This window comes from Rosa rugosa, chromosome 4 (assembly GCF_958449725.1).
Source record: "Rosa rugosa chromosome 4, drRosRugo1.1, whole genome shotgun sequence".
NCBI lineage: Eukaryota > Viridiplantae > Streptophyta > Magnoliopsida > Rosales > Rosaceae > Rosa > Rosa rugosa.
This window is the reverse complement of record NC_084823.1, coordinates 51,696,543-51,721,001: the sequence shown is the minus strand read 5'-3', so window position 1 is coordinate 51,721,001 and position 24,459 is coordinate 51,696,543. Positions and strand designations below refer to the sequence as shown.

General features: G+C 38.4%; 4 protein-coding genes across 6 annotated transcripts; all 4 read right to left on the bottom strand.

The window, feature by feature from the left end:
• Positions 1-4,571: 4,571 nt before the first annotated feature.
• On the bottom strand, positions 4,572-8,755 carry LOC133745828 (uncharacterized). Of its 3 annotated transcripts, XM_062173988.1 has the most exons (7): positions 8,544-8,755; positions 7,949-8,284; positions 6,178-7,329; positions 5,918-5,964; positions 5,197-5,361; positions 4,938-5,118; positions 4,572-4,867 (listed from the first exon to the last, which is right to left on the bottom strand). In XM_062173988.1, exons 2-6 carry the CDS (start codon positions 8,253-8,255, stop codon positions 4,939-4,941), a joined length of 1,851 nt encoding a protein of 616 aa, XP_062029972.1. In that variant the 5' UTR covers positions 8,256-8,284; positions 8,544-8,755; the 3' UTR covers positions 4,572-4,867; position 4,938. The 3 variants fall into 3 exon arrangements, with proteins under 3 accessions (XP_062029972.1, XP_062029970.1, XP_062029971.1); XM_062173986.1 differs by having other exon boundaries at positions 5,918-7,329; positions 8,544-8,753; XM_062173987.1 differs by having other exon boundaries at positions 4,938-5,112; positions 5,918-7,329; positions 8,544-8,752.
• A 2,816-nt stretch (positions 8,756-11,571) lies between these two features.
• LOC133743969 (heavy metal-associated isoprenylated plant protein 30-like) lies at positions 11,572-14,249 on the bottom strand. The gene is made up of 3 exons (XM_062172056.1): positions 13,958-14,249; positions 12,332-12,407; positions 11,572-12,057 (listed from the first exon to the last, which is right to left on the bottom strand). Exons 1-3 carry the CDS (start codon positions 14,132-14,134, stop codon positions 11,735-11,737), a joined length of 576 nt encoding a protein of 191 aa, XP_062028040.1. The 5' UTR covers positions 14,135-14,249; the 3' UTR covers positions 11,572-11,734.
• A 4,962-nt stretch (positions 14,250-19,211) lies between these two features.
• LOC133742803 (uncharacterized) lies at positions 19,212-19,817 on the bottom strand. Its single transcript, XM_062170478.1, has one exon. The coding sequence runs from the start codon at positions 19,560-19,562 to the stop codon at positions 19,362-19,364; it is 201 nt and encodes a 66-aa protein (XP_062026462.1). The 5' UTR covers positions 19,563-19,817; the 3' UTR covers positions 19,212-19,361.
• Positions 19,818-20,416: 599 nt separating this feature from the next.
• On the bottom strand, positions 20,417-24,095 carry LOC133742801 (protein NTM1-like 9). Its single transcript, XM_062170476.1, has 7 exons — positions 23,784-24,095; positions 23,012-23,313; positions 22,567-22,866; positions 22,070-22,450; positions 21,506-21,883; positions 21,121-21,432; positions 20,417-21,030 (listed from the first exon to the last, which is right to left on the bottom strand). The coding sequence occupies exons 1-7, from the start codon at positions 23,947-23,949 to the stop codon at positions 20,695-20,697; spliced, it is 2,175 nt and encodes a 724-aa protein (XP_062026460.1). The 5' UTR covers positions 23,950-24,095; the 3' UTR covers positions 20,417-20,694.
• Positions 24,096-24,459: the final 364 nt, after the last annotated feature.

Below are 24,459 nucleotides of genomic sequence, written 5' to 3'. Positions count from 1 at the left end.
GAGCTACTGCTGCTGCTGCAGCTAAAAGAGTACGGCATGGAGGACAAGCATAACGAAATGCTAGACATATCACTGTTCCACTAAACAGTTATCACCAACTCCGATCCTCCTCCATGGCCATTTTGTCCATTTCTGGACAGTTAAAACTGGGTTTCCTTCAGTTAATTTCTTATGGGCAGAAATGTGTTTTCGTTCCCTATTTTCTTCTGGGCAATATTGATTCTGATGGAAAATACTGTGGGAGCTAAGTTCCAAGTCCAACCATGTAACCCTAAATTTCATAGTTTTGATCTCCTGTGTTTGTACAGTCTATTTGGTTTTGAATTTCCTTCTGCATTATCTACTGGTTTTTCCGCAGGGTACGTTTTATTTTCGGAATCCAATAGTAAATCTAATATCATCCCCTAGGTTTACTGTAACTAAAATTTATATGTAAGCATTCGATGATTAGGGTTTGATACCGAACCCTTTGAAGAAGAACAAATGGAGAAGAGTGCAGTCCCCACCCTAGTACGAAATAGAGGGCAGTAGGTTTCAGCTAGGGTTTGATAGGCGTAATCAATGACGCGAAAGAAGTATGAGTATTCTTCATTTTGAAATTTCTATATCGTATTTTTGAAGACCTGCGCGCTTTGCCAAACAAAGGCCAAACGCGTGCAATCTACACTAGTCATTTTGCATGGCCCACGTTGATATTTTCCTTCGTTTTAATGCACCTTATTCCCGTGATGTATGTGATTGTGATTTGTGATTTGTGATATATATATATATATATATAGTCTCTTTGGCCAAGAAGAAGAATGAGTATGACTCTCCTAACACGTCCAATTAAGTGGTTTGGCTCTTTTTCATGGTAAAAATGAGAGCATCTTTACTTAGAAAAGAAATAAAATATAAAAAAGTAACACAATAATTCTTATCCCTGTTGCATGTCATTCTCATTCAATGATTTATTTACTGTTCAAATCGAAATATTTAAATCACTACTAAGACGTGTAAAGCTTATGCTAAGAATACAAAAGTATTCTTCTTGATATAACAATCTCAATGGAAAAGGGGTTAGCGTTTTGAAAAGTGACTATTTTTCACCGATGGGTTTGTTTTAGAATGAGTGAGGTGAAATTGTTGGGAACATGATTTTGTAAATAACTATATATATGAGAGTGTGTACGTAGTTTTGAATTTAGGGTTTAGTTTTTGATTATCAAGGTATATTAGCTAAAATAGAAGCGGGACTAGAATATATATATATATATATATATATAAAATGACGTGTTCACATCTTAATTAATGATTCGTTAGATACACTACTGATCGAGTATTGTCGATCACGTGGTTAATCCTTTGTTATGCTAGCTATTTGCTGTCAGATATATATTCACTTGCTAGTATGTGTGGAAAATGTGATGTTTTGAGTGACAATCCCTTAATTTATTACATTTAAATTCCCCTAGCTCACTAGCTCATTGCTATTTAGTGATTAGTTTTAGGTCAAATGCAAGCATGCCAAAAATAAGCTAAACATTTAACTGGAGTTAAATGCACGACACCTGTAAAACGGAACTTGTACCGTTTAGGGCTGATCGCTAAGCTTTCTGAAGGCATATGCCATATTTGCGCGGCATGCTTTATTTATTTGTTTCTTTCTTCTTTCCTCGATCATCATCTTCTCTCACCCAACATTCCATGTCCCCAAAAGTTAAATATGGACCATCTACCCCCATCTGGGTCTGTTCAAAACTCGGTCTCGAACCGTCAAAGAAGTTAAAACAACCAACGGCTGTGATGAACTGACTTTTCACTTTTGGTTCGTTATTATCTCTGATAATTTACTGTCACGCATTAAAGCAAAGCAAGATAGATGGAAAAAAGACGATCGAAGAAGAAGAAGCAGCAGCAATGAAATTTAAGGAGGACACAAAAAAGGCTGTGGGGCTGAACAGTCCTTCTGTATTACACAGACAGCTCTAAGAAGGCTTTCAAATTTTTTTGGTGACAGAGCAACAGAGCATTAACAACGACAGTGCAGAGGGAGAGGCCGGTTGATGCAGCCGATCCCATAAGAAATAACAACCGCAATTTTAGAGTAAATATGAAAGCAATAGGTCATGGGGGGTTCACAGTTCGCAGTTCCACACCCTAAAAGCTCCAAAGCAGCCGTAAAGATGCGCTAAAAAACCTTACTATATTTGTAAAAGAAGAAGACGAAGATACCTAACAGAATTAAAAGGGAGAAGGAGATAGAGGAGAGGAGCTAGCCAGGTGGGGCCTCATCGATCAGCCTGAGCCAGCTGATCAGAAAATAAAGCTTTGCTTTTTTCTGACGACCCACCTCACCTGGATGGGATATGATATGTTTGTTATAAATGTGGATATGTGCTAGCTGATCGATAGAGATGTATATGTACCGATCTAACATTTAATGATAGGAATCCAGTTTCATGCTAAGGTATCCAAACTGAACCCAGTTGGCCAACCCTTATCTCCACTCTATTCCTTTCCTTTTTCGTCTCCTTCTGTCACAGTTTCTTTCCCCTCACTCAACTAGCTCCTTGGTGTCGTTTTTCGTTTCTATTTTTCCCGAAATTACTACCATGTTGATGATTGATGAACAGCGTGTACTATGTACATACTTGTTTTAGGTTTTGGATCGACCTATGTGGTTCTTTTATTCCTTTAGAGTAATTTTATTTTTTCCTTTACAGTATAGGTTAATTGTTTTTCTTTAACGGGTTTATGCCAATGAGAGTTGGCAGGATTGGCAAGGCCTAAGTTTGAATGGAAATCCATCTAAGTTCAACTGCTGGATTGGAAGTTGGGCACAGACATTGGTTGTGGTTCAGCGAGGCCTTTGTCGGGGAGCAGCCTCTCCCTAACCTAAATTTTCATTCCTGAAAAAAAAAAGTGCCAATGTATATCTTTGAGAACAATGATTTTTGTGGCTAGTTTCACTTACTTGAGTAACATTTTGTTTTGCGGAATGAGTTTGATGAGAATGTAGTTTCTATTACAGATCGAGTCTAGGAATAGTTACTAGGGTTTCATTGATCCAAATTATGTATGCCATATTTTCCCATACTCGTAGCTCAGAGCTCATTACCATAGGTCTATTTTACAGATCTTATATATGTCCCAGTGAGAAAATGGGTTTATTAAAATGTGAGTTTGATAATAACTTGTTTTTTAACTATGAAACGATAATACGAGTTTAGAAAAAAGAATGTAACATGAGAAAACCGTAAGAAAAGTTGCCGGTATTTGCTCAAATGTAATTAGTTAATTACCATTTCCAGCTATCCTTCTAATTTTTTTTTTTTTTTTCAACTTTTCTAACCGACCTTCCATTTCTTTTTGTTAGTAAAGAGTTACTTTCTCTAGCTATGTGCCTAGCTATGTGTGTTCCATCAGAATTCAAAGATAATAGACTGTTGGTTTCATATAGAATTATGATGATGTGAAGTGGACCATTTACAAATGGACCATATGAACTATGTGGCAGAGAGTATGAAAGAGAAAGAGAGCTTGGTGTTAAGTCCTGTCTGATTACATGCTCAAAAATCATGAAAAAGCCATACTGTTTTACAGAAATTCTACATGGTAGTAAATGTTGAAAAAAGAAAAAGAAGGTGATGATTCAAACCAAGTGTGATTGTTATTAATGAATGGATTTCTGGGTAAATGGTAAAGTGGTAAATGGATAGTAGATGGTTGCAAAGTTTGAGGTCCCCTACTGCCATGATCTGTCACTTTTTGTCTTGGTGGGTGAATGGGTAGTGTTCAATGTCCATGAACAAGTACTACTACTTCCCACTGGGCATTGGGCTCCTAGAGCCTACAGTAATGTAACGCAATGTTTCATGAGTGGTACCACATGTAGCAACAGTAATCAATTATATACTTAATGGCTTTGTTTCTACCCCTTGTCCATTCAGTATTTTTCTTATTTACTAGGTTTAATTTTTTAATGTTCCCCATTTCTGTCCCAGAGGGGATTTGATTTGGTTTTTACCATAGGACAGTATCTGCCTACAATAGAAAAATATATTTGCTTTGTGAATGATGAGTATAAAGTTAAACTGAAATGACTAGCCCACTAAGATCCTACTAGTTACAGTTTTAGATGTATAATTTGCAGGCCAAGAAAATATATATGGACTCAAAACTGCCAATACAAATGTCAACTTTCTTACTGTCATAGTTGTATTATATGTTGTTATTGTCACAATAATTTCAGATTTGTCCTTGCAATGTTTTACTTTGACATGATTAAGCTGCAAGGCCTAACCCAAATCATCACTTCTTTTTCCTCAAAGGTTAAATTCCTATAAAAGCTTTTAACAGTACTAAAAGATGTAGCTTTCTGCTTTTTACAGCAATTGAAACAGTAGATTTATTTTTCTAATAGGTAAAAAGTGGCCTATAGTTGGAACTTGTTCAAAGTAGGTACCAGTGCAATCGAAATCATGTGCCCAACCTGTAGTGTAGTTCTTCCTGTACTGGGCTTTTGGCCTCCTTTTGAACCAGAAACAAAAAGAATAGAAAATTGTATTGACATTCTCACACAATCAAAATGTAGAAGTTTCAATATTTATAGAGGTAGGTTGTTGTCACCAAAACTCCAAAAGTAATTCAAACACTTGGAATCATCAAATTTACATTTCACAGACTCTAAGCTAAATAAGATGTAATACATTATATATTCTACTATTGACTATCAATTGTACATACATACAGGTCAAGAGAGCTTTAAACTCCAACAGTTCCTTCTAGGCAGTACCAGCACAAACATGTATGGCCGGTGTCTATGTTAATAGCTTTCTTTTTGCCTCAAAATGTAAGCTCAAACTCTTCCCTAGTTGTCTGGCACCTATCAGTATGACAAGACAAGGTCAAACTAAGAATGAATTCACGAAAAATTGGTAAGGGAAGTAGCTGACCTTATTTTTGTTTAGATTGCGCCATCCCATTTCCAATTTCATGCATCACACATCTTTCATACTTCATGGCACGCAATGTTGCTTCAGCCTCGAGCCACAGTTTTTTGTATACTGAAGCTTGTGGGTCTATCTCGTCCTTGGTTGAATAACTGTCTCTCACAGCATTTCCCATGACCTGCATCTTACCATTACAAATGTGAGGTTTCAGTAACATGAAGCACTGGTATGAAAATTTCAGCATCATATCCACAAACTCTACCTGAATAATGTCTTTGCTCTTCCCAGTAACTATGTTGCTATATGAAGGAAAGGAATTCAACATTCTCTCAGTAATATCAAGACAACCAACCACATTCTGATGATCAAGTTCATGTGGAACAGCAAGAGCCCCTGTCTTTGTTACTTGAAACCCCATGTTCGAGCACTGAAAGGCATTATTAGGCTTTTAGATAAAAAAATAATAGCATAACATGTCCATGTACTGATGTACCAGAAAGAGAAAAGTGAACAATAACAGGTACCAGAAACCTAACAACCCTAGTTTAATAAGTAATTATGATGAAATTACTTCTGTTCACCAGCTCCCTGGTAAACACAAAATAAAAGCCTAATAACTATTTGAGTAATTCTTATTACAATACTAATAAGCCAGAACATTAAATCGACTAGGCAAGATAAATAAAGGCATGCAAACAAAGGTTAATCTTCTCAGAATTAAATCAATGAACCGACACTAGGAACTCAGTTATAAGCATTCAGAACACATCCAGATATTCATAATGATAACAGAGTAACAGTTACATCTTAGAAAATGGGTAAAATACACAAAAGTCCAACAGTATCCCCGTAAATTTTAGAAAGGAAAGTGGCCAAGGGAATTCTTATTTGGATCTTTAGAGAGTACAGCAAAATTCAACATTGTCTTCAAATCAAATTCTCAGCATAGAAGAAAACAAAAGAGGGACAAAAGACACACATACCCCCGCCTCGATGATCTCCGTTGACTTATTAGGAAAGTATGGAGTGCCTGAAACAGTAAAATCAGGCATTGGAGTCTTTCCTCCAGCCCTATGTTGGAAGCACATACATAGGTTATTGATTATATGCTGGATCAAGTCATGATCATTCAATAAAACGTCATTTGAACAATTTTGTACAAGAAAACTTGACAGATCATGCATCATATTTAGCACTGTTGAAACATCTATTTTTGAATCTGTAGATAATAACTTGGATATACCCTCGCTGAGCGCAGAGTAACTTCCTGATTTTTCAAGCAGGGCATATTCTCTTTTTGGTTCATGGATGTCATTAGAAGTTTGAGTTCCCATTCCATTAAGCGATAATGACAACTTTGATCCTGCTTTATCAACAGATGTATTCTCCTTGGAGAATGAACTAACAGCCCCTACGGCTCCAGATTCACTTTTTTTGAAAGATGAGAAATCATCCGCATCATATTCATTTGCATAGCAATTAACAATTGCTTTAGAAGGCCGAGGAAAAAAATGAGGCGCCAGCGGATTCAGACTATAACTTGCTTCTTGTACATTTTCAATAGAGTGTGAACTCAAAGACCTTGAAACTCCAAGTGGAGTTTGTCTAGAAGCCAGGCTTCCTCTCCAACAAGGTGAGTCCACATCAGAGTCGTTCCCATCTAACTTTGTTGAAAGAGAAACAGCTGCCTCAGCATCCTGATGTTCCGAACTAGATTTATCATAAAACTTCTCTAAAGTGATTTGTGGATCAGACTTATCTGTTAGTAACGGGTCTGAACCCTCACTAGATACAGGTTTTCCACATTTCCGTTCGTTTCCTTTATCACTCAGACTTTTATCATGGTCAGTCTTTTTGCCTTCACCATACAGCAGCTGATGAAGATCCATTATGTCAGGAGGGCTGTATTTAGAAGAATTATCATTGCATTTCACTGCAAAGCTGCCTGTAACCTCAGCATTTTTTGACAAAATGGGATTCATGGGAGATAAAGTTATTCTGGTATCTGATGAACCAAGCCCCAGATCCGGAAAAGCATCGTATCTTGGTGACTGGGAAGCTGTAGAATTAGCCGCACAAGGATCATATTTTGTCAAACCAACCTCACCAAAGGTCATTGTCGAATTACTACGGTTCCAACTTGCAGCTACTGCAGTATATGTTAGCTCAGGTTGAGAATAACTCTGAAGCATGGATGCAGAGTATATAACTGACATCGGAAACTCATATGAAGTCGCCACAGAATTTACTGCTGAAGAAGAGAAAATTCCAGCATCTACTGGGTCTGTGGAACTTGAAGTGAATGGCGTTTCTCTTCCCATGGTTAAATAACTGCATTTCTCATGAACACTTTCAGAGTTTTCATCATAGAGTTTCGATTTTTTTACAGGCTTTCCTGCGCAGAAGCATGTAACGAATGAAGAGCTTTCTGTATTGATGTCACAAACTCACAAAAAGTAAAAGTGGCCTCACAACACAAGTTTTATTTCGTTATATACTTATTAATCATTTCCCTCTCCATTCAAGTAGGAACAGGTCCATTACAACTTAATAGATAGTAGAATAACACATTGAAAGGAGAAGAAGGTCAAGAATTTAATTTGCCCAACAAAGTGAAGTAGTTCTCTAAGCACATTGCATGCCAAAAGTTAAAGCCACATTCAATTTACAAAGTAAGTGGCATATGCAATACTTTCAACAAGAACGCGGCAACAGAAAGATACATAGTGACAGCAAGCACAAACAATGTACTAGGAGTTCCTCAAGCTGAAAAGACAAGATATTGCACCAAAATTTTCCATCTGTTACTTCATAGATCATAATCATAAAAAAAAAAAAAACCATCACCAGAGAACTATATCTTCACAAAGTGGGCAAGTCACTCGAAAAAGACGATAAATGTTGCAATATAAAGAAGGAATTGAAATCATTCATGAGCTTATTAACTTTCGAATTCTCTAATGCCAAAAGGAACTCAATTTTACACACATTTACAATTGAGGCAAAGAAGTTACCTTGTTCAAGCAAGGTCTCGTAAGCATAGTTGGTGCAGGCCAAACTGTCACTGTCACTGTGCTGGCCAAACCATGAACCCTGTAATGAATCCAACCCGAAATTCGATGCAGATGGTAATGGATCTTCTTCCAAGTTGACATTAGACAAGGATTTGATCAAGGAATCACAAGGGTCTACTGAAGTCAATGAAGAGGTCCAAGTGGGTTGGGCAGTAAAGCGGTTCAATCTAAAGGGCTGAGCTTTAGCTGACAAACGAGAGGACACTGCAGAAGATGAGACTCTCTTTCCATGACCATCCTCCTCCATTTCTATACTATAAAGTTGCAGTCAAAACCCTATGCAAAACCCAAAACCCAAAACCCAATATCAGAATTCAGAAAAGGCAAGAACAGTAATGTAGTCTGCTCAATTGGGATGATGAAATCACAAATCACAACATGATCGCCTTAATTCAGCTAAAGGATGATTCTTTGGTGTTTTCTTTGCTTTAAGTAAATGAAAATGTGGAATCTTTAAGAACTAAGCATGCATGTTTGATAAAGTAAAGAACTTTAAATCTTTGCATAATAATAAGAATGGAGATTTAGAACATACCTATTGCAGAGGAGGTAGAAGAAGGGTCTCTCTATCTGTTGGGTTTGATCTTTCTCTAACTATTGACTGCTTTCTTCATTCAGTTTTGTCATGTCGACTCTACAATTGCCTCGAAGGCCGGTCCCTTCTTCTTCTTCTTTGCTTTATTATCGGCTTTTGTTTTGGTCAATGGCAAGTCCCGCCACATTTACCCAGTTGTTCGACACTTCAGTGGAGAACTTTCTTTTTTGGAGGATTTTCAATGAACAATTCATGTCCTTAAAATATGGTAAAAAAAGGAAGTAAAGGAAGATAAAAAGTTAGTAATGAGAGTCTTTTGTTGATGAATAATCCATTAAGAAAGCTTTATCTTTTTTTTTTTTTTTTTGAAAGAATAAATAATTTCATTATTTATTCATAGTCAGAAAGTAAATACATCAGATGTTGTCTCATACCAAAATCATAAATGACACAAGCTGCCAAGCAAAAGACAGGTGACCCTCACTGTTACACATACGCTCACTTATTGAGCCTAACAACAAAGAAACAAAATCCTCACTACTTACCTCCCTTTGAACAGTAACCTAGTCTCCTAGAGACCTCAATTGGTGTACAACTAGAGAAACTAAAATGAAAGTAGTAGAAGACCGTACTTCTAGTATTAGGCAAGAAGACCAGGAAAGTTTAAAACTTTCCCTTGCCCTTGTCTCTAGGGCTAGAAACAGTATCGATAGCTGCAGGATCTTCATGAAGAGGTTTGACGCCGTCATACTCTTCAAAGCAAACCGGGGCTCGATCAAAACACCAACCCCCACCTCGGAGTACCTTATTGCGATCACGCACTGATTCAAAGGAGAACAAGAATAAATCTCCAGCCCGTTCCTGAACTCTAAATTCTGCCTTAGGATCAACCGGCTTGCGGGTCAGAGGTTTTCCAATCAGAAAAGGTTGAGAGTGAAAGAACCAATCAGTATATACACTTACAAACAGTACACACACACACACACACACACACACATATATATATATATATATATGAATATATGAATATAAACGAAATATATAACAACAAATAGACGAAATTGAATTCAAATAGTTTTGAACAGAAAAATCACTAACTTGATCAGATAGAGGCTTGCAATGCAGTGACCTAAGACAAAAATTTGTCCACACTTGTGCTGTAGTTTCGGACGTCTATCTAGAGGATACAACTATCTGGTCAAGTTCTTGCACAAGAACTTGACCCTAGCGAATTTTACTTTATGCTTCTCTTAAAAACGATTTTGGGAGGAAGAAGAAGAAAAGGGAGTTTTTCGATTATGAATGACGACCTTGGGTCGTCCATATATAGAAGTCAAAACGAACAGTTGCGTCGGCAGTTTCATCGTTGTTTGATTTCATCCGTTGCAACTGTTTGGTTTTATCTGAAAATTGAATAATAATTCAAAAAAAAAAAAATCAGATTTGTCAAAAGAAAGCCCATCAAAGCTACCAAAGCCCACATCTAGGCTTTGTCATCCATTTACTTGTTTGGAATGATGTGGTCTTATAAATGCCATAACCCTTAAAACTTTCTTCCATGCATGTAGGACTAAAGTCCCACAAGTTCCAACCGGGAGGACGCGGACGAGGCCACCACCAATCTTTCCTAGGTCAGAAGCGCTGCCTCCTTCAGCGAGGGCAAGGGAAGCAGCGAAACTTGCTGTGACAGCATCAATGGAAGTCATTGGATGGAGAGAAGTCGAGAAGAGAGCAATACCAGGAAACTTGGGAAGGAGGATAGGGCGCCGTTGAAGACTAGGTTGAGAGAAAAACTCTCCTAAGTTTTTTTTTGTGGTGAAACAGCATAAGAAAGAAAAATTATATGGTGAAACAACATAAGAAAGCTTTATCTTATTATTACTATATGGTGATTTTTTTTTATAAACTATACGGTGATCTTTGTCAAAGAAAAATTTGTCGGTAAAGCTTTATTTCTATCATTACTACTTGGTGATATTTGCTGAAGAAATTTTTCGGTGAAAGTTTATCTGTATTATTACTGTTTGATGATCTTTGCTGATGAAAATCTCTTATGTAAAAGTTTATCTCTATCATTACTATTTGGTGATCTTTACCAACGAGTTATTATTATTATTAGGTGAATCACGGTGGACTATTAGCTCAGTGGTAGAATGCGCCCCCGGTGGGGGAGATGTATGGATATATATCTCCAGAAAAGATGCATGGTCAATGCCAAGTCCCGTTCATTTACCCATTTGGTGAAATAGACATGTCCGTAAAGATGCGGACTACCGGCACCTCAACAAATAAGTGCTTGGGCACAAAAGCTCCTACCTAATGGAGAAATGTGTTGAGGCGCAGCAGTTGACTGGACATCCAAAGATAAAACACTATTTAAAGTCAGAAGTTCCGCATTTGGATGAACCACAAATAAAATTAGTGTCAAGTTGTACCAATTTACTGGAACATATATTGCAATAATACATTGTTTGAAATGGAATGCCATTGGACGTAAAGCATAATAGATATTTTTTCACAAAACAAATTCTTTCTTTGTTTACATCATTGTCCCCTTACGGGGCTATACCATGAATAAGCGGACATCTCTAAATATTCTTTGCGGACCAAACAGTTTGGCTATACTTTATACCATTATGATTTGACTCCCACAATTGCCTTCTCTACCAAGAAACTACCTCCCTGTTAGCCCGTTACTGTCGTAAGATCCATAACCAAGGTTGAACCAAGGAGGGTGACAAAGTCCAGAGGAAGTTAAGCCTGCTTCTCTCATGCAGATGCTCAACTACCTCCGGATGGTCAAAGTCCATATTAGAACAGTGTGTGCCAAGAGGGTAACGCTAAAAATCATGTAGCTATGGAACAAAATTTCGAGTTTATGACTTTTTGTTTCTTGAAAAAACCGAAAGTGGTGCAATTTTGCCTAGCTTTGTAAACAGGAAATTGCAGAACCACGTAGAGAGGATATTACTTGGTATCCTATAGTGCTTAAAGCACTAAACATTTACAAGTACAAATCCAATCAATATTCCTTGAAACAGTTCTATTGAATTATTCCCCACACAGGACACACTAATACAATCACATTAAAAACACGCTTAATTTGCATACTGTACAGAACTATATGGTACAGATTGAAAGCCTTGAAACCACACTACTAGCTAGTACATGGTACACAGAAGATCATTTAGTTACATGACAGAGCAAGCATTGACATTATCATCGTTGAACATGTTGCTGACTTTATCGTCTCCCCGTTGAGTCATCGGAATGGTACCATGTTTGTCCCCAATGTTGTAACCATGCCTGTAGTAATTGTAGCTCTCTTTGAACTCATTGGTTGTGTCCTTGAAATAGTCAGCGGTGGATGTGAAGTACAAGGGAGGGTTGGGGTAAGGCCAGAATTCGGCCCTCTTTCCAGCCCTCCTCACCGCCTTTAGTACCTTGTTCCGTTCAACATACCCAACTACTGTCACCTTTTCCATTGGTAGATTCACCTCCACCGAATCAATCCCTAAGTGCATATAGCAATATATGAAAATTATGAGTAGAATGTACTAAAACGATATCGGAAAAATCTTGAATATATGCAATAGCAATACTTGTAAAAAAGAGGGTACTGAGGAAATTTAAGGATATTATCGAAATTTGAGACCATAGAACACATCATCAATATTTACAAATCATGAAGCATCACAATTCTTAAACCTCAAATCCTTTGTTCACTGTTGAAAAAGAAAAAATTAATTTTAAAAAAGATGAGAAATCAATGATTGCCGACTAATAACCTCTGAGCTTGAATATTGCATGTTTGACAACTCTCTCACAACCAGTGCAGCACATCCTGACCTTGAGCTCCACAGTCTGTAAAGAAAAACAAGATTTCAGAATCTGTTCTTGCAAAAGCTGGGTGTGTCCTGTAACGTTTTATGAAACTATTTTTGTAATACTGGATTGTAGAATGAAAACAGAGAATTAAACTACAAGTTTTTAAGATGTAAATACATGTTCGGCACAAGTATTTCAAAATTTGAAATATTAAAAACATATCTATCATTTAAAAAAAAAAAAAACTGTAGCACTCAGTTTATACAATCTGAAACTCTATTTTTTTTCTTCGAAGAGAAAAAATCATTTTTAGTTTTTCCTCAGTAATCATGAAAGATTGACTATTTTGTTTGTATTGATCATGAATCCTTTATTGGTTGTTATGAAAAAAGAAACAGAGTATTGTGAAGGAGATTAAACAAGAAGAACCAAATCCCTCAATTTTGTTTATAAAATATATCATATGAAATTGCAAGCTCCTGAATCTTTAGTTCAAAAAGATAATTCAATCAAATGTCTCAAACTTAGCTGTTAATTCCTCTAGCCCATGAGATAATCCAATTATATTGAAGCATAAAATGTCGAAGCTTTACCCTAAATCATCCATATAAATTAGATCTGACACATGAAAGAGGGATTTTCTAAATCCTTCATTCTTCTCCACTGTATGATTCTGCAAGTTTCAATTGATTGAAAAAGACTGCTGGGAAGAAGAAAGTTAAAACAGCTGATAAAGTAGATGAGATTATGAGAAGAGAGGATAAGTCTCAATGGAAATTGTGGGAGAGAAAGAGAGAAACAGAGGAGAAGAGTTTGTGGATCTATGTGCTTAAAAGAAATAAAAAAAATAAAAAATAAAAAAAAATCACTTTCTCTAATTGCAAGGCGGGTTGTTTTCAGAAAACAAGGAAAACGTCAAAAAGTCATTTCCTATATTTATTCATAGTTCCTGAATTGTTTCCTAAAATTTGTTTTCCCTGTTTTTCAAATTTAATGCACCGAACGCAAATTACATAAGTTTTTGAATTCGTAAAATAAAAAACAGTATCGCAAAATGATACCGAACGGGCCCTAATTGTTTCGGTTTTACTTTTCTATCTACTACTTTCCTTCATTTCTTTTTGTTCCCTTGGTTCTTTCAGAAGCTTTATACTTTTAGGCAGTTTATTAATTGGAAACCAAAGGGATTAAGAAAAGCCATGACTCATGAGGCGGGATAAGCCTTTTGTTCAAGATCATTCATTATTCGTATAATACTTACAAAGCATGGAACAGTGTCTTGTTCTTATTTTCCATAAATGGTACCAAAAAAAATGATTCAAGCGTTTAGCATAACTAACAGAGATTGTATCCGATAAGTACACCAGAAAAGATTATAAGCTTGAAATAACACGAAAGAAGATAGCTTTTTGACCATATAGTCCTTTCTTGTAGTTCATACAGATATGGTTCTTATAGACACAGATAGAGGGAGGAAGAGAAGCCATATATATGCATGGTGAATGGTATACTCATGCAGAAAATGAAGATACCTCGAAACTCGAAAGATAGAAAACAAAATTATTTACAGGATCATGAAAGCGAACCTGCAACGAAAGGGGTCGACCCCTAGGCATGTTGTACTTGAGTTTGTGGATGTTGCTTCTGCTTTTGTGATGGTGGTGTTGATGGTAGCGTTGATCGTGGTGCTGATCGTTCGTGTAACACAAGAATGCAATGGAAGATAGGATTGAGCCAAATGTTCTCTTTAGTGAGGTTGCCATGACAATTGGGGTTAGTTGCTATTTATATATAAAGAAGGAAAAGGATGTGGGAAAAGTGAAAACTGCTCAGGACAAACCAACCCTAGATGTCTAGAAGATATTCCTCAGTAGCCTTAAGTATCCATTCCCTTCCTTCAGCTTTGTCTAAAACCAATTCCAACTTAGCAGACTTAGCAGTTTTCTTGTGATTAAAATCACAAATTATTAATTAGACCTTTTAGACAGGGAATGGTATCTAAATCCTCACATTAATGCTTGAAATGTGGGTCAAGCTAACGTGGCTGCTGACAATTGTGAAGGGAATATATCAGGTTTCCATGGGGATATGGATGAGCTTAAGGAATAGGAAAGATGGGTTCTGATGCAAAGGGGACAAATCTATATATTCTCTCAAGTTCTAAATACCTTTCTTTTTAACCGTTTTGAAAATCACTACACAACATGCACTACCATTTATCTAAAAAGTCTATTAACAAAGTTATATTCCCACATTGCTATTTGTAAACCCTGTATAACCTATAGGTGATTTACATTTCTACAACCCTATACAAGAAGGAATCTTTTGGTTCTATACTTTTTAGTAAATTATACCAATTGAGAATTGCTCTACCAATAAACTATGCTATAAAGAAACTGGTACACTAGCATTAAGAACAACCAAGTGCTAAACAAAATGATGACATTTTTCCCACACCAGACCACACAATACCAGAAACATGGGCTTATACAACCATGTATATGAATTGTTTAAGAACAAAGATAATCACAGTGGTGTAGTTGGTGTACTTTTCTAGCATTTTGTATTTCATTTGTTTAATTTTAATGCTGTTCATAAAAACCCAGAAAAAAATAATTCTGGTTTAATGGAAGGCTTTGATGCTTCAAGTTAATATCCTGCTTTTCCTGCATTTGATAACATATCTGCATTTATAGTAAACTTTAGGAGACAAACGTACTAAAAGAAAGAATATAACATGTGAATAAATATATACTCTTACAATACCACCAAGATCTCAGAAATATGAAATACAGGAATTCCTAGTAACCTTGGTATTGAAATGCCCAGTTGGAAAGGTAGTGTGGAATACACATTATGCACACACATAAGAAAAAGCTAGAGGTTCTTCCTAATCCCAATACTATTATTGTGCATCAGATGTGATTTGGTCATGTTATTCTCCAACAGAGAATATTGGTGATGTAATTTCATTGATCACCTTGCAATACAAAATACAATGTGCTCACAGATGCCTGGTTTTGGACTTCAAAATTTGGTAAAATCAGATTGAAGCTCAAGAATTGTTGGGAAAATCAGGATTTCAACCTGAGAAAATTTGCAACCTATGCTCCTTTTTGACCAATAGAGCTACCTTTGCACTAATGGGCCATATCTGAAGCTAATGCCCTACAAATAACAGTGATCACTGAGAAATATTTTGGTAGTTGGGCTACATTGCAATTCAAAACAATTGGTTTCCTATTTCTTTCATGGTCCATGAATTGAGAATCTCAAATTTGGCATATATTCTGCAGCACCCACTCCAGTTTCCCTGCCCTTTTGGTACCATATGTCCGGTCAGCATTTACACTCTTCCATCCGTGTAATGTGGAAATTCATCCTTTACCAATTTAAGCTCATCACTCCCTATCTTGATGAGCAATTTATATTTATCTAAAGAAGAGCATCAGATCCAGGGAATAGCTTTTCAAAACCATGGGATATAATATTACACTGTCCATAATGTGTTGGGTGTTAGAAAACTCACTCCCCCTACTTACCAAGATTAACTTATGCAACTAGAACAAATAATCAGGCACAAAATTCGACTTTATTTTGCCATTTCTTTCCTCTCCAAAGTCTAAACTAATATAAGAAAATGGAACCCAAAGCCTTTACAGTTAGCTTAAGTGGTAAGAGAGAGTTGAGAATTCAGTAAGATTAGTTCGAATCAGAGGTGTAGCAAAAACAAAGTGGAAAACCCAAGTTCTTTGCCCAAATTTTGTTCCAGTGTTATTACCCTTCTCTGGATCAACAAAGCACAGTGGCTGAATACTAATGGACTGATTGTTCCATTTTGGCCCACTAGGTCCATCCATCCATGTACACATTTTAGCCATTAAGCTAGTGAAGGTTTGGCACTTCTTTCCAATTTGTAGCCGAGTCTTTTTCGGAATGGCTCAAAAGTAGAGGTGGCAAACGGGCCACTAAGCACGAGCACGGCACGGGCCCGGCACGCTTAAAAGAGGCCCGACACGGCCCAAGCCCGTTAGTGGCCCGGCACGACCCGAGCACGTTAGAATAACGGGTCGGGCTGGGCCTAAGAATATTGGCCCATTGGACTGGCCCGGCCTGAGCCCGTAGTGGGCACGGCACGGCTCGAGCACGACATATTGTGGGCCGGCCCGTTACAAACACAAAATTTCATTTTGTTTTTAAAAATATTAAAAAACTACAATGATGAGATTTGAACATGAGACATTTTTATTTAAAATCTCATGACAATTCCACCAATGCTTTCTTTTATATATATTGTCAAAATAATGAAACAAAACATTATATCCTTGTTTTGACATAAGTATTTTTTCTAAATATTAAATATATGTTTATTAATAAAGACTAATCTCATAATAATACAACTATAGAATGAAGGAAAAAATAATAGATACTAAATCTTCATTATATTAATAAAGATTAATCTCACAATAATATACTAAAAAGGGATGGGAAAAATTCACCAACGGTGTCTGGACACTTAGGGGACTTTCAGAATGATACCTGAACTTTCAAAGTTATCAATGTGATACCTGAACTCATTTTTTCGTATCAATGTCGTACCTACGGTCAATTTCCGTCACTGAACAGTTAACCAGAGGCATGTGTCCGGCACGTGATAAAAAAAGTGAGGGCAAAACAGACTTTTTCTATCAATTTCCCCTAAAATCGATCAAAAATTCAATTCCTTCCAAAATTTAGAGGACATGAGGTTCGAACCCCCAACCTCCCTCACAACAACTCAACTCCCCACCACTGGAGCACAAACTGACCTCAATATAATAGCTCCAAACTTTACATTTATACTCTTTTTAGGCGATACCGAATAATTATAAAAAACATACAAACTTTGGAAGACATGAGATTCAAACCCCCAACCTCTCTCACAACAACTTAAGAACTCCCCACCACTGGAGCACAAACTGTCATCGATGTAGTACCTCCAAACTTTATATTTATACACGTTTTAAGAGATACCGAATAATATACAAAATTTACAAACCGTGGAAGAGATGAGGTTCGAACCCCCAACCTCTCTCACAACAAAACAACTTCTCACCACTGGAGCACGAACTGTTGCCGATATATTATCTCCAAACTTTATATTTATACTCTTTTTAGGCGATACCAAATAATTAAACAAAACAAACAAACCTTGGAACATTTGAGATTCGAACCGCCAACCTCTTGCACAACAGCTCAACTCCCCACCTCTTGGGCACGAGCTGCCGATGTTAAAACCCCTACGATCTTTATATTTATGTTGTTCTTAGCTGATAGATTAAACACCAAAAAGAATCTTCTCTCTCTCTCTCCTGGTCTTCGACCTTTCTTCTTCTTTCTGCAGTTTCTGCAACTCTGCTTCATCTTTTGTTCTTTTTTCTTCCTCCCCAATCCCCATCAAAATTGTCGTCACGGCCGCAGCAGGGCGAACCGAGTTGGACCGGAGCGGCCGGCCGGGGGAGAAAGCGAACTCGACGTCGAAGGAGTGAGGTGGCGGGATGATCATGACGGGAGAGAGAGAGTTGCTGGAGGGGGAAATGTCGGAGACAGGAGGGGAGGAGGCGATGGGCTCCGGGGCGGCGAAGAACCCGACTTGGCGGACCTTCGGATTGCTGACGAAGAAGCTGAAAGAAAGTAGAGGGAAGAAGAAATTGAAAAAGAAAAACAAGAAAGAAAAAAAGAAAGGAAGAAAGCAAAAAAAAATAAAGAATAAAAAAAAAAAAAAAATACTTTTGAGGGTAAATTAGTCTTTTACCCTTATTTTGTGCCTCACGAGCCGGACACTTGCCTCTGGTTAACTGTTCCGTGACGGAAATTGACCGTAGGTACGACGTTGATACGAAAAAATGACTCCAGGTATCACATTGATAACTTTGAAAGTTCAGGTATCATTCTGAAAGTCCCCTAAGTGTCCAGACACCGTTGGTGAATTTTTCCCTACTAAAAACAATATATTTTGAGTTTTTTTTTTGTTTCTTTCTTATAGTGGAATATAAAAAATTATTAGAAATCTAATCTTAAAAAGCTAAGATTAAGAAAAACGTTGTAGAACTTAATTTATTTTAATTTTCTAAATAGTTAAATAAAATTAATTTTTATTTGTTCAAATTAAGATTTTAAAATCGTACTTTATAGTGGGTAGGCACGAGCACGGCCCGTTATTGACCCGGCACGAGCACGGCCCGGCACGATATGGGCTCGGGCCATGGGCCGGGCCGGGCTTAATGTATAAGTACATGGGCCGGCACGAGCCCGGCACGATAATAAATGGGCCGGCCCAAGCACGGCACGAAGTACGACTAGGCCCGTTTGCCACCTCTACTCAGAAGTTAGAGGTGTTCCAAAGTGGGTATCGCGAGTAGCCCAGCCCAGGGGTTGGAAAGCTAATTCTGTGTGGTTCAGCTCTCATAAGTCATATCAGAAACCCAAACAAAGCTAGGACGTCCATTTTCGGAATAAGACTATCCATCAATTTTAGAAGAGACACCGACACGTGTGGAAGTGTTAGATTAAGACAACCTAACTCAACTCATCCGTCAGTACATAACAATATAGTAATCATTACTCTACGTCAAAAATGGATGATGTTCTACACTCTTCTGTTCCATGAACACCCAGGCATGTGCATTATTAGTGCCTTTGCTGCAATTTCCCAAAGCTTAAACAAAACTAATCGATCCCTGTATTAGTTAGGCCAAGTTGGAATCTTTGTTTCAGTACACACTGACTACACAGATGAATTTCAAAGAACAAAGGTGGCCATAGACTAATAGCATCATCCATCATGTGACTCAGGAGCAATCAAAATATATATGCTAGATTTCCATTACAAGCTCGATCAAAATATGTACATGAAATCGAAAACCCCTCTCTCTAAATTCTGACAAAGAGAAACAATTTAACCCAAGAACCCTCACATCCTAAAACAAAGAATGTTGTTGTTCAAGTTTCCTAAGCAGCAGCAGGGGCTCCAAACAAAGGACGAGGAGGGGGAGGAAGAAGAGGGTATGTGGACACAAAAGGAAGGTTTCTGAGAATCAGAAACCGAACCCTCCTCGGAAAAGGTGCAGACTGGAACATGTGCTCCAGAATCCTGGCCAGCAACGCCGTGTACTCCTCCATCATCTCCGCCACTATCGCCACCAGTATCATCTTGTTGTTTGATTTTTCACTACAACACCACACTTGAGCTCTCTCAGATGGCCTTTTATCGAAGCACCCGGAAGCTAGATTCTCAAATAGAGAGAGAGATGAATCCTCTCTGTGATCTGGTATTATGGGGTTTTGGGTTTCTTTCTAGTGGGCGTTACCACGGCGCCCCCACTTGGGTTTTATCTAGGACTTTCGGGGACCATCCAGTATGCCATAGCTGTTGAGGTGACAAGTGTGCATCCCCACCAAATGACTCGTTTGGGTTTCAGTTTTATCATCACCAAACCTTAAAAAAAGAAGGCAGAATAGGGTTTGGTGGTGATTGGCTCTTCTGAATCCTTATCCTCTCTATCCCTTTGTAATTTCTATTATTTTCTACGTGTCAGCATACTGCTAAGACTGGTTAACTGGTTTTGTATATTTCTGCTGTTTGTCTCGGTGTTTCCTATAAAATAGATCCCGCTGTTTTGTCCCACAATTTCAAGTCCCTGATTACAGTGAGCAAACTACCAACGGATAGCCCTGTTTTGAATGCTTTCACATTAGGCACCCTCGACAACTCTAGTTCCTATTTTCATTTTGAGGTCGGATTATTGCTCAAATTCAAGACAGATTGAAAATCACCAAACCAAATAGGACAATCTGTATCGATTCTCCTTTGATTTTGGGACGTGTTGAAAGTCACTAAACCCCGTATATCACAAGTATGTACCCTTTTTGAAAGTGAAAAACCATAGGCTTTTCCTGTTTTGTGCTTTAGCATGGCATGTGAGAGTTTAGTCATCCTTATCCTTATCCAAAGTGCAAATTATGTTATCACCTTCAGCAGGCAGAGACCCAATCGTCTGCATAAGGAAACCTAGAAACAGACAACAATTCATTTTTATAACTAATATATGCGATATGTCCACTAAAATACGATCAACTCGAGTTTACACATAAACACGGACCAAATCCTAATACACTAACATGTTTCTAACCTACGGTTATAACTAATATATATGCACGCATATGACAATGCAACTTATCCTAATACACCTGCTTCAAACGAAGTTGTACATAACTACATAAGATTCTGCAAAGAACCAACTAAAGGCCTATGCTGCCTGCCTCTCCCTTGCAACGTCAAGATCTAATGGGATATCCAGATCCCACTAAAGGCTATGAACATGGTTAGAACCAAGGGAATCCCAACTGAAATAATGAACAAGATAATCAGGCCATGATATTTAGATGCTGCTGCCTTGGAACGCACTGACATCCCAATACGGCTGCTATGTAACGAATTATCATTCCCTCCCGTCCTTGACCTGATCTTTGTTGCGACTTCTTCAGTGGTTTTCTTGTTCTCATCAATCAGTGTTGTTGAGGGTTCTACCGCAATTTTCCTGCTCGCATCCAACTTCAGAGGATGACACTCTACCTCCTGCTTGTTCAGATTAGGAGTTTTCTCTATGGCTTCGCAGGCCTGCATGGAACAATACTATGTTTAAAAATTTAAAATCTAATTCAAGCATACAACTCGGAATGCCTGTCTGGCTTCACTAATAATCCTTACCTCAATAATACTAGATTCCACTTCATCTTCTTGCCCATGCTTTGTATCTCTCACATTACTATCGGCAACTGACCCAGGTGAACTAGTCATCGCCAAGCGGATTCTTCTAGAAGCCGTGCCCTGAGTAACGGGTGTGTCTGAGTTTGATGCCTCTGGAGGTTGCCTGGTATTACAACTGATTCCAGTTTTACCAACAAGATCGGAATCATTGTTAGCAGAATAATCCCTACTGGTTACTTCTTCCTCATCGATTATTGCATGAACTTCCTCCCGTTCATCAGAGGTAAGACTCTCCTGTACAGTTTCTCTGGCCTGCATGGAACAATCAGAGTCAAATAAATGCATACAAAGAGAGTTATCAAATTGGCTTCTCAAGGACTTTTACCTCGGTGATAATTGAATGCCCTTCATCTTCTTCTTTGCTATGGTTTGAAACCCTTGTATGGTTATCAACTGCTAAACGAATTCTTCTGTAGGCCTCTCCCTGAATCACAGAGTTCGAATTTGGTCGTTCTTGAGGAAGGCGGGACCTGATCATGATTCTAGGTCTACCAACTTGATCACTGCTATGGTTATCACCATTCTTCCAATTGGTAGATTCATCCAAATTATTCGACACAGCAGAATCAGCATATGAGTTACCGGGATAACCGATATTTTCCATTCTAGGTTTATGGTCATAAATCGATGCTGGAGCTTCAGCTTGGTAGGAAGTATCAAATTGCTCATTGGACAAGCCACGAGCTCTCATGTCCAGATTATGCTGGTTAAGAACAAAGAAGCAGGTTAGAATCAGACTTCATCTCTACATAGCAATCAAATTAGCTGGATAAATTCCACATTCTAGAGATTCAATATTAAGTACTATAAGCAGGTTAGACAGGAAAACAATCAAATCTATGATAACTGTGGATTACAAGAAACAAGAAAGATATTCTTTGACTCATACCTCGGTCATTTTGGTGTCTGCGTAACCCCATGCAGCATTCAGCGATGAGTTTTCTGGTGGTATGGCTTGCAACATGAATGAATGATCAGATAGATAGGCCTCACTGACCCCAACCAAGTTCTTCTGACTGGTTGACTCCTCACAGGAGCTCTCATACTGTTTATTGCCAAACTCATCGAACACCTCTGGGAGGTATACATCCTGTTCACATGTGCCATCCTGAAAATGCGATCCATTGTTATAATTGCCAAACTCAAGAGGTGAACCCACATAATCTAGCTCTGCATTGAATGGTGAATGCGATGGTGAAAAGATTTTGCAGTCAATCGTGGGTTCATTGGGATCATAGAACCCCACTTCTCCTGGCAGATGATAATGTCCCTATAGTTGAGAAGCATGAAATCACAGTGTTGTTAATATATGTAAACTTGTGTACAGATATAGCCAGAGGAATAGGATAAAGTACATGACAAAAACACAATTAAGAATCATGTTACCGGAAAGATTGTGTCTTCTGGTCCATAGACTTCCACATCAGAAGCCGCCATATAACTGTCATTAGGTGGCACAGTCAGAGTATCAGGGGTCATGTGGTCAAAACTGTCATTCCACCTCGATATACCTTCTGATTCCTTTCCACCTTTCATATCTGGGGTAGCTGATTCCTGAACTATATCTGAAGATGTCTCATCAGGAGAGGTGGTAGGAGATAAGCCAGGTTGGTCTACTTCATCATACTTTAGAACTTCAGCCTTCTCCTCTGGTTTATGGAACAGGCGACACAGAACAAAGGCACACTGCAACATAGAGACATTTTCAGAAAGTGAATGAACCTACATCAGTTCCAAGACGCACTATTTCCCAATCCAACAACTACTAGGTATAAATACAAAGGATGGGTGACCAAGGCCAGCATTTAGTGGAGGCCCTAGAAGGTAGTACCTGTCCAGGAGCAGTACCATCCAGCTCCTTCTGGGTGGGACGATACTCATGCATGATCCAGCTGGTACGCTCGCCCTTGGGAGCGCGGCCTCTGTAGAAAACCAACGTCTTCTTCATCCCAACCAAGCCCGTGTTATTAGTAGCAGACTTGAACTGACGGGACTTGATGGTGCGGTCCTTCCCGGTCGCCTTCCAGTAGCCAGCATCTGTGGCTCTGTTGGAACGATGACCATTCGGATACTTCCTGTCACGGGGGCAGAAGAAGAACCATTCCTGATCATCCGACTTTATCATCGATAGCTCTGCACAGCAAGATCACAAATTAGACACGTACAACCACAAGCTTCACAGTTGCGACAGATCACAAATTTCTAGCGCTAGTGGCCTTAGGCCTTACTTCAATAGCACATTTCGGTAATCAAGAAAAGAATCTACGCCATTCCATCATTCATGGTAATCAAAATGCTCTTCTCCACAATTTTCAAACTCTTAAAAATCACAGGCTTGACAGTCCGAAATTAACAGCATCTGAGCTACAATCTTTTATGTATTGTATTTGATTTGGGTAGGTAAAAAAGCTAGAGTAATATTCTCGAGCGAAGAATTAAGCAACGAATCTAGGTGATAAATATTCATGGTGACGAAGCGAATAAAGAAAAATACGAACCCATCCAATCAGAGATTCTTATTCACAAATTTTCAAAACCCGCAAGTATAAATTGAATTGAATAAAACGAGAGAGAAGGAAGGAAGGAAAGAAAGAGATTAGTACTTGGCAAATCCCAGGGCTCCCATTTGCAGACGTCGATTTCGGGGATGACTTGGACCTCGGAATGACGGCCGTTGATCTTGAGGCGCAGGTAGTGGTTGATCAGCTCCTCGTCCGTCGGCCGGAATCGGAATCCCAGCGGCAGCGACTCCATCGACAACACCGCCATCTGAGCTCGATCGTCGTCGTCTTCGCTCACTTTCCCAATTCTCTGAAGAAGAAAATTTTAAACTACTTTTTGAAAACCCTAGAAGCGAGAAAAGGCACAATTGATGATTGGAGTAACCTCCTGCTTGGTTTTGGGCTCTCAGTGACAATTTGGTAATTTCACCCCCTTGGCTTCCTCTCTCTCTCTCTTTTTTGCTTCGAAAGAACGTGTGCAGCTAGCTTCCCGTATTAATCAGCTTTTACTTTCTTTTTTTTTTTTTTTTGGCGGGATAATCAGCTTTTACTTTGATGGAGTCCAGGAGCTGACCAGCTTCCGGTTGGAGGGGTCCACTTCAACTCTACGTGTATGCGTCGTACACGATCATTCAGTCTCCGCGGAACGAGGTAATAGTTGTTTTGAATAAGGTTGGACACGTGTCGCTCTCTTGTGCTGTCTCTGTGCCACTGTACACACTCTGTAGAGTCAGTGGCATCCAATCCGAATAATCACCGTCGGTCAACAGGAGAATTT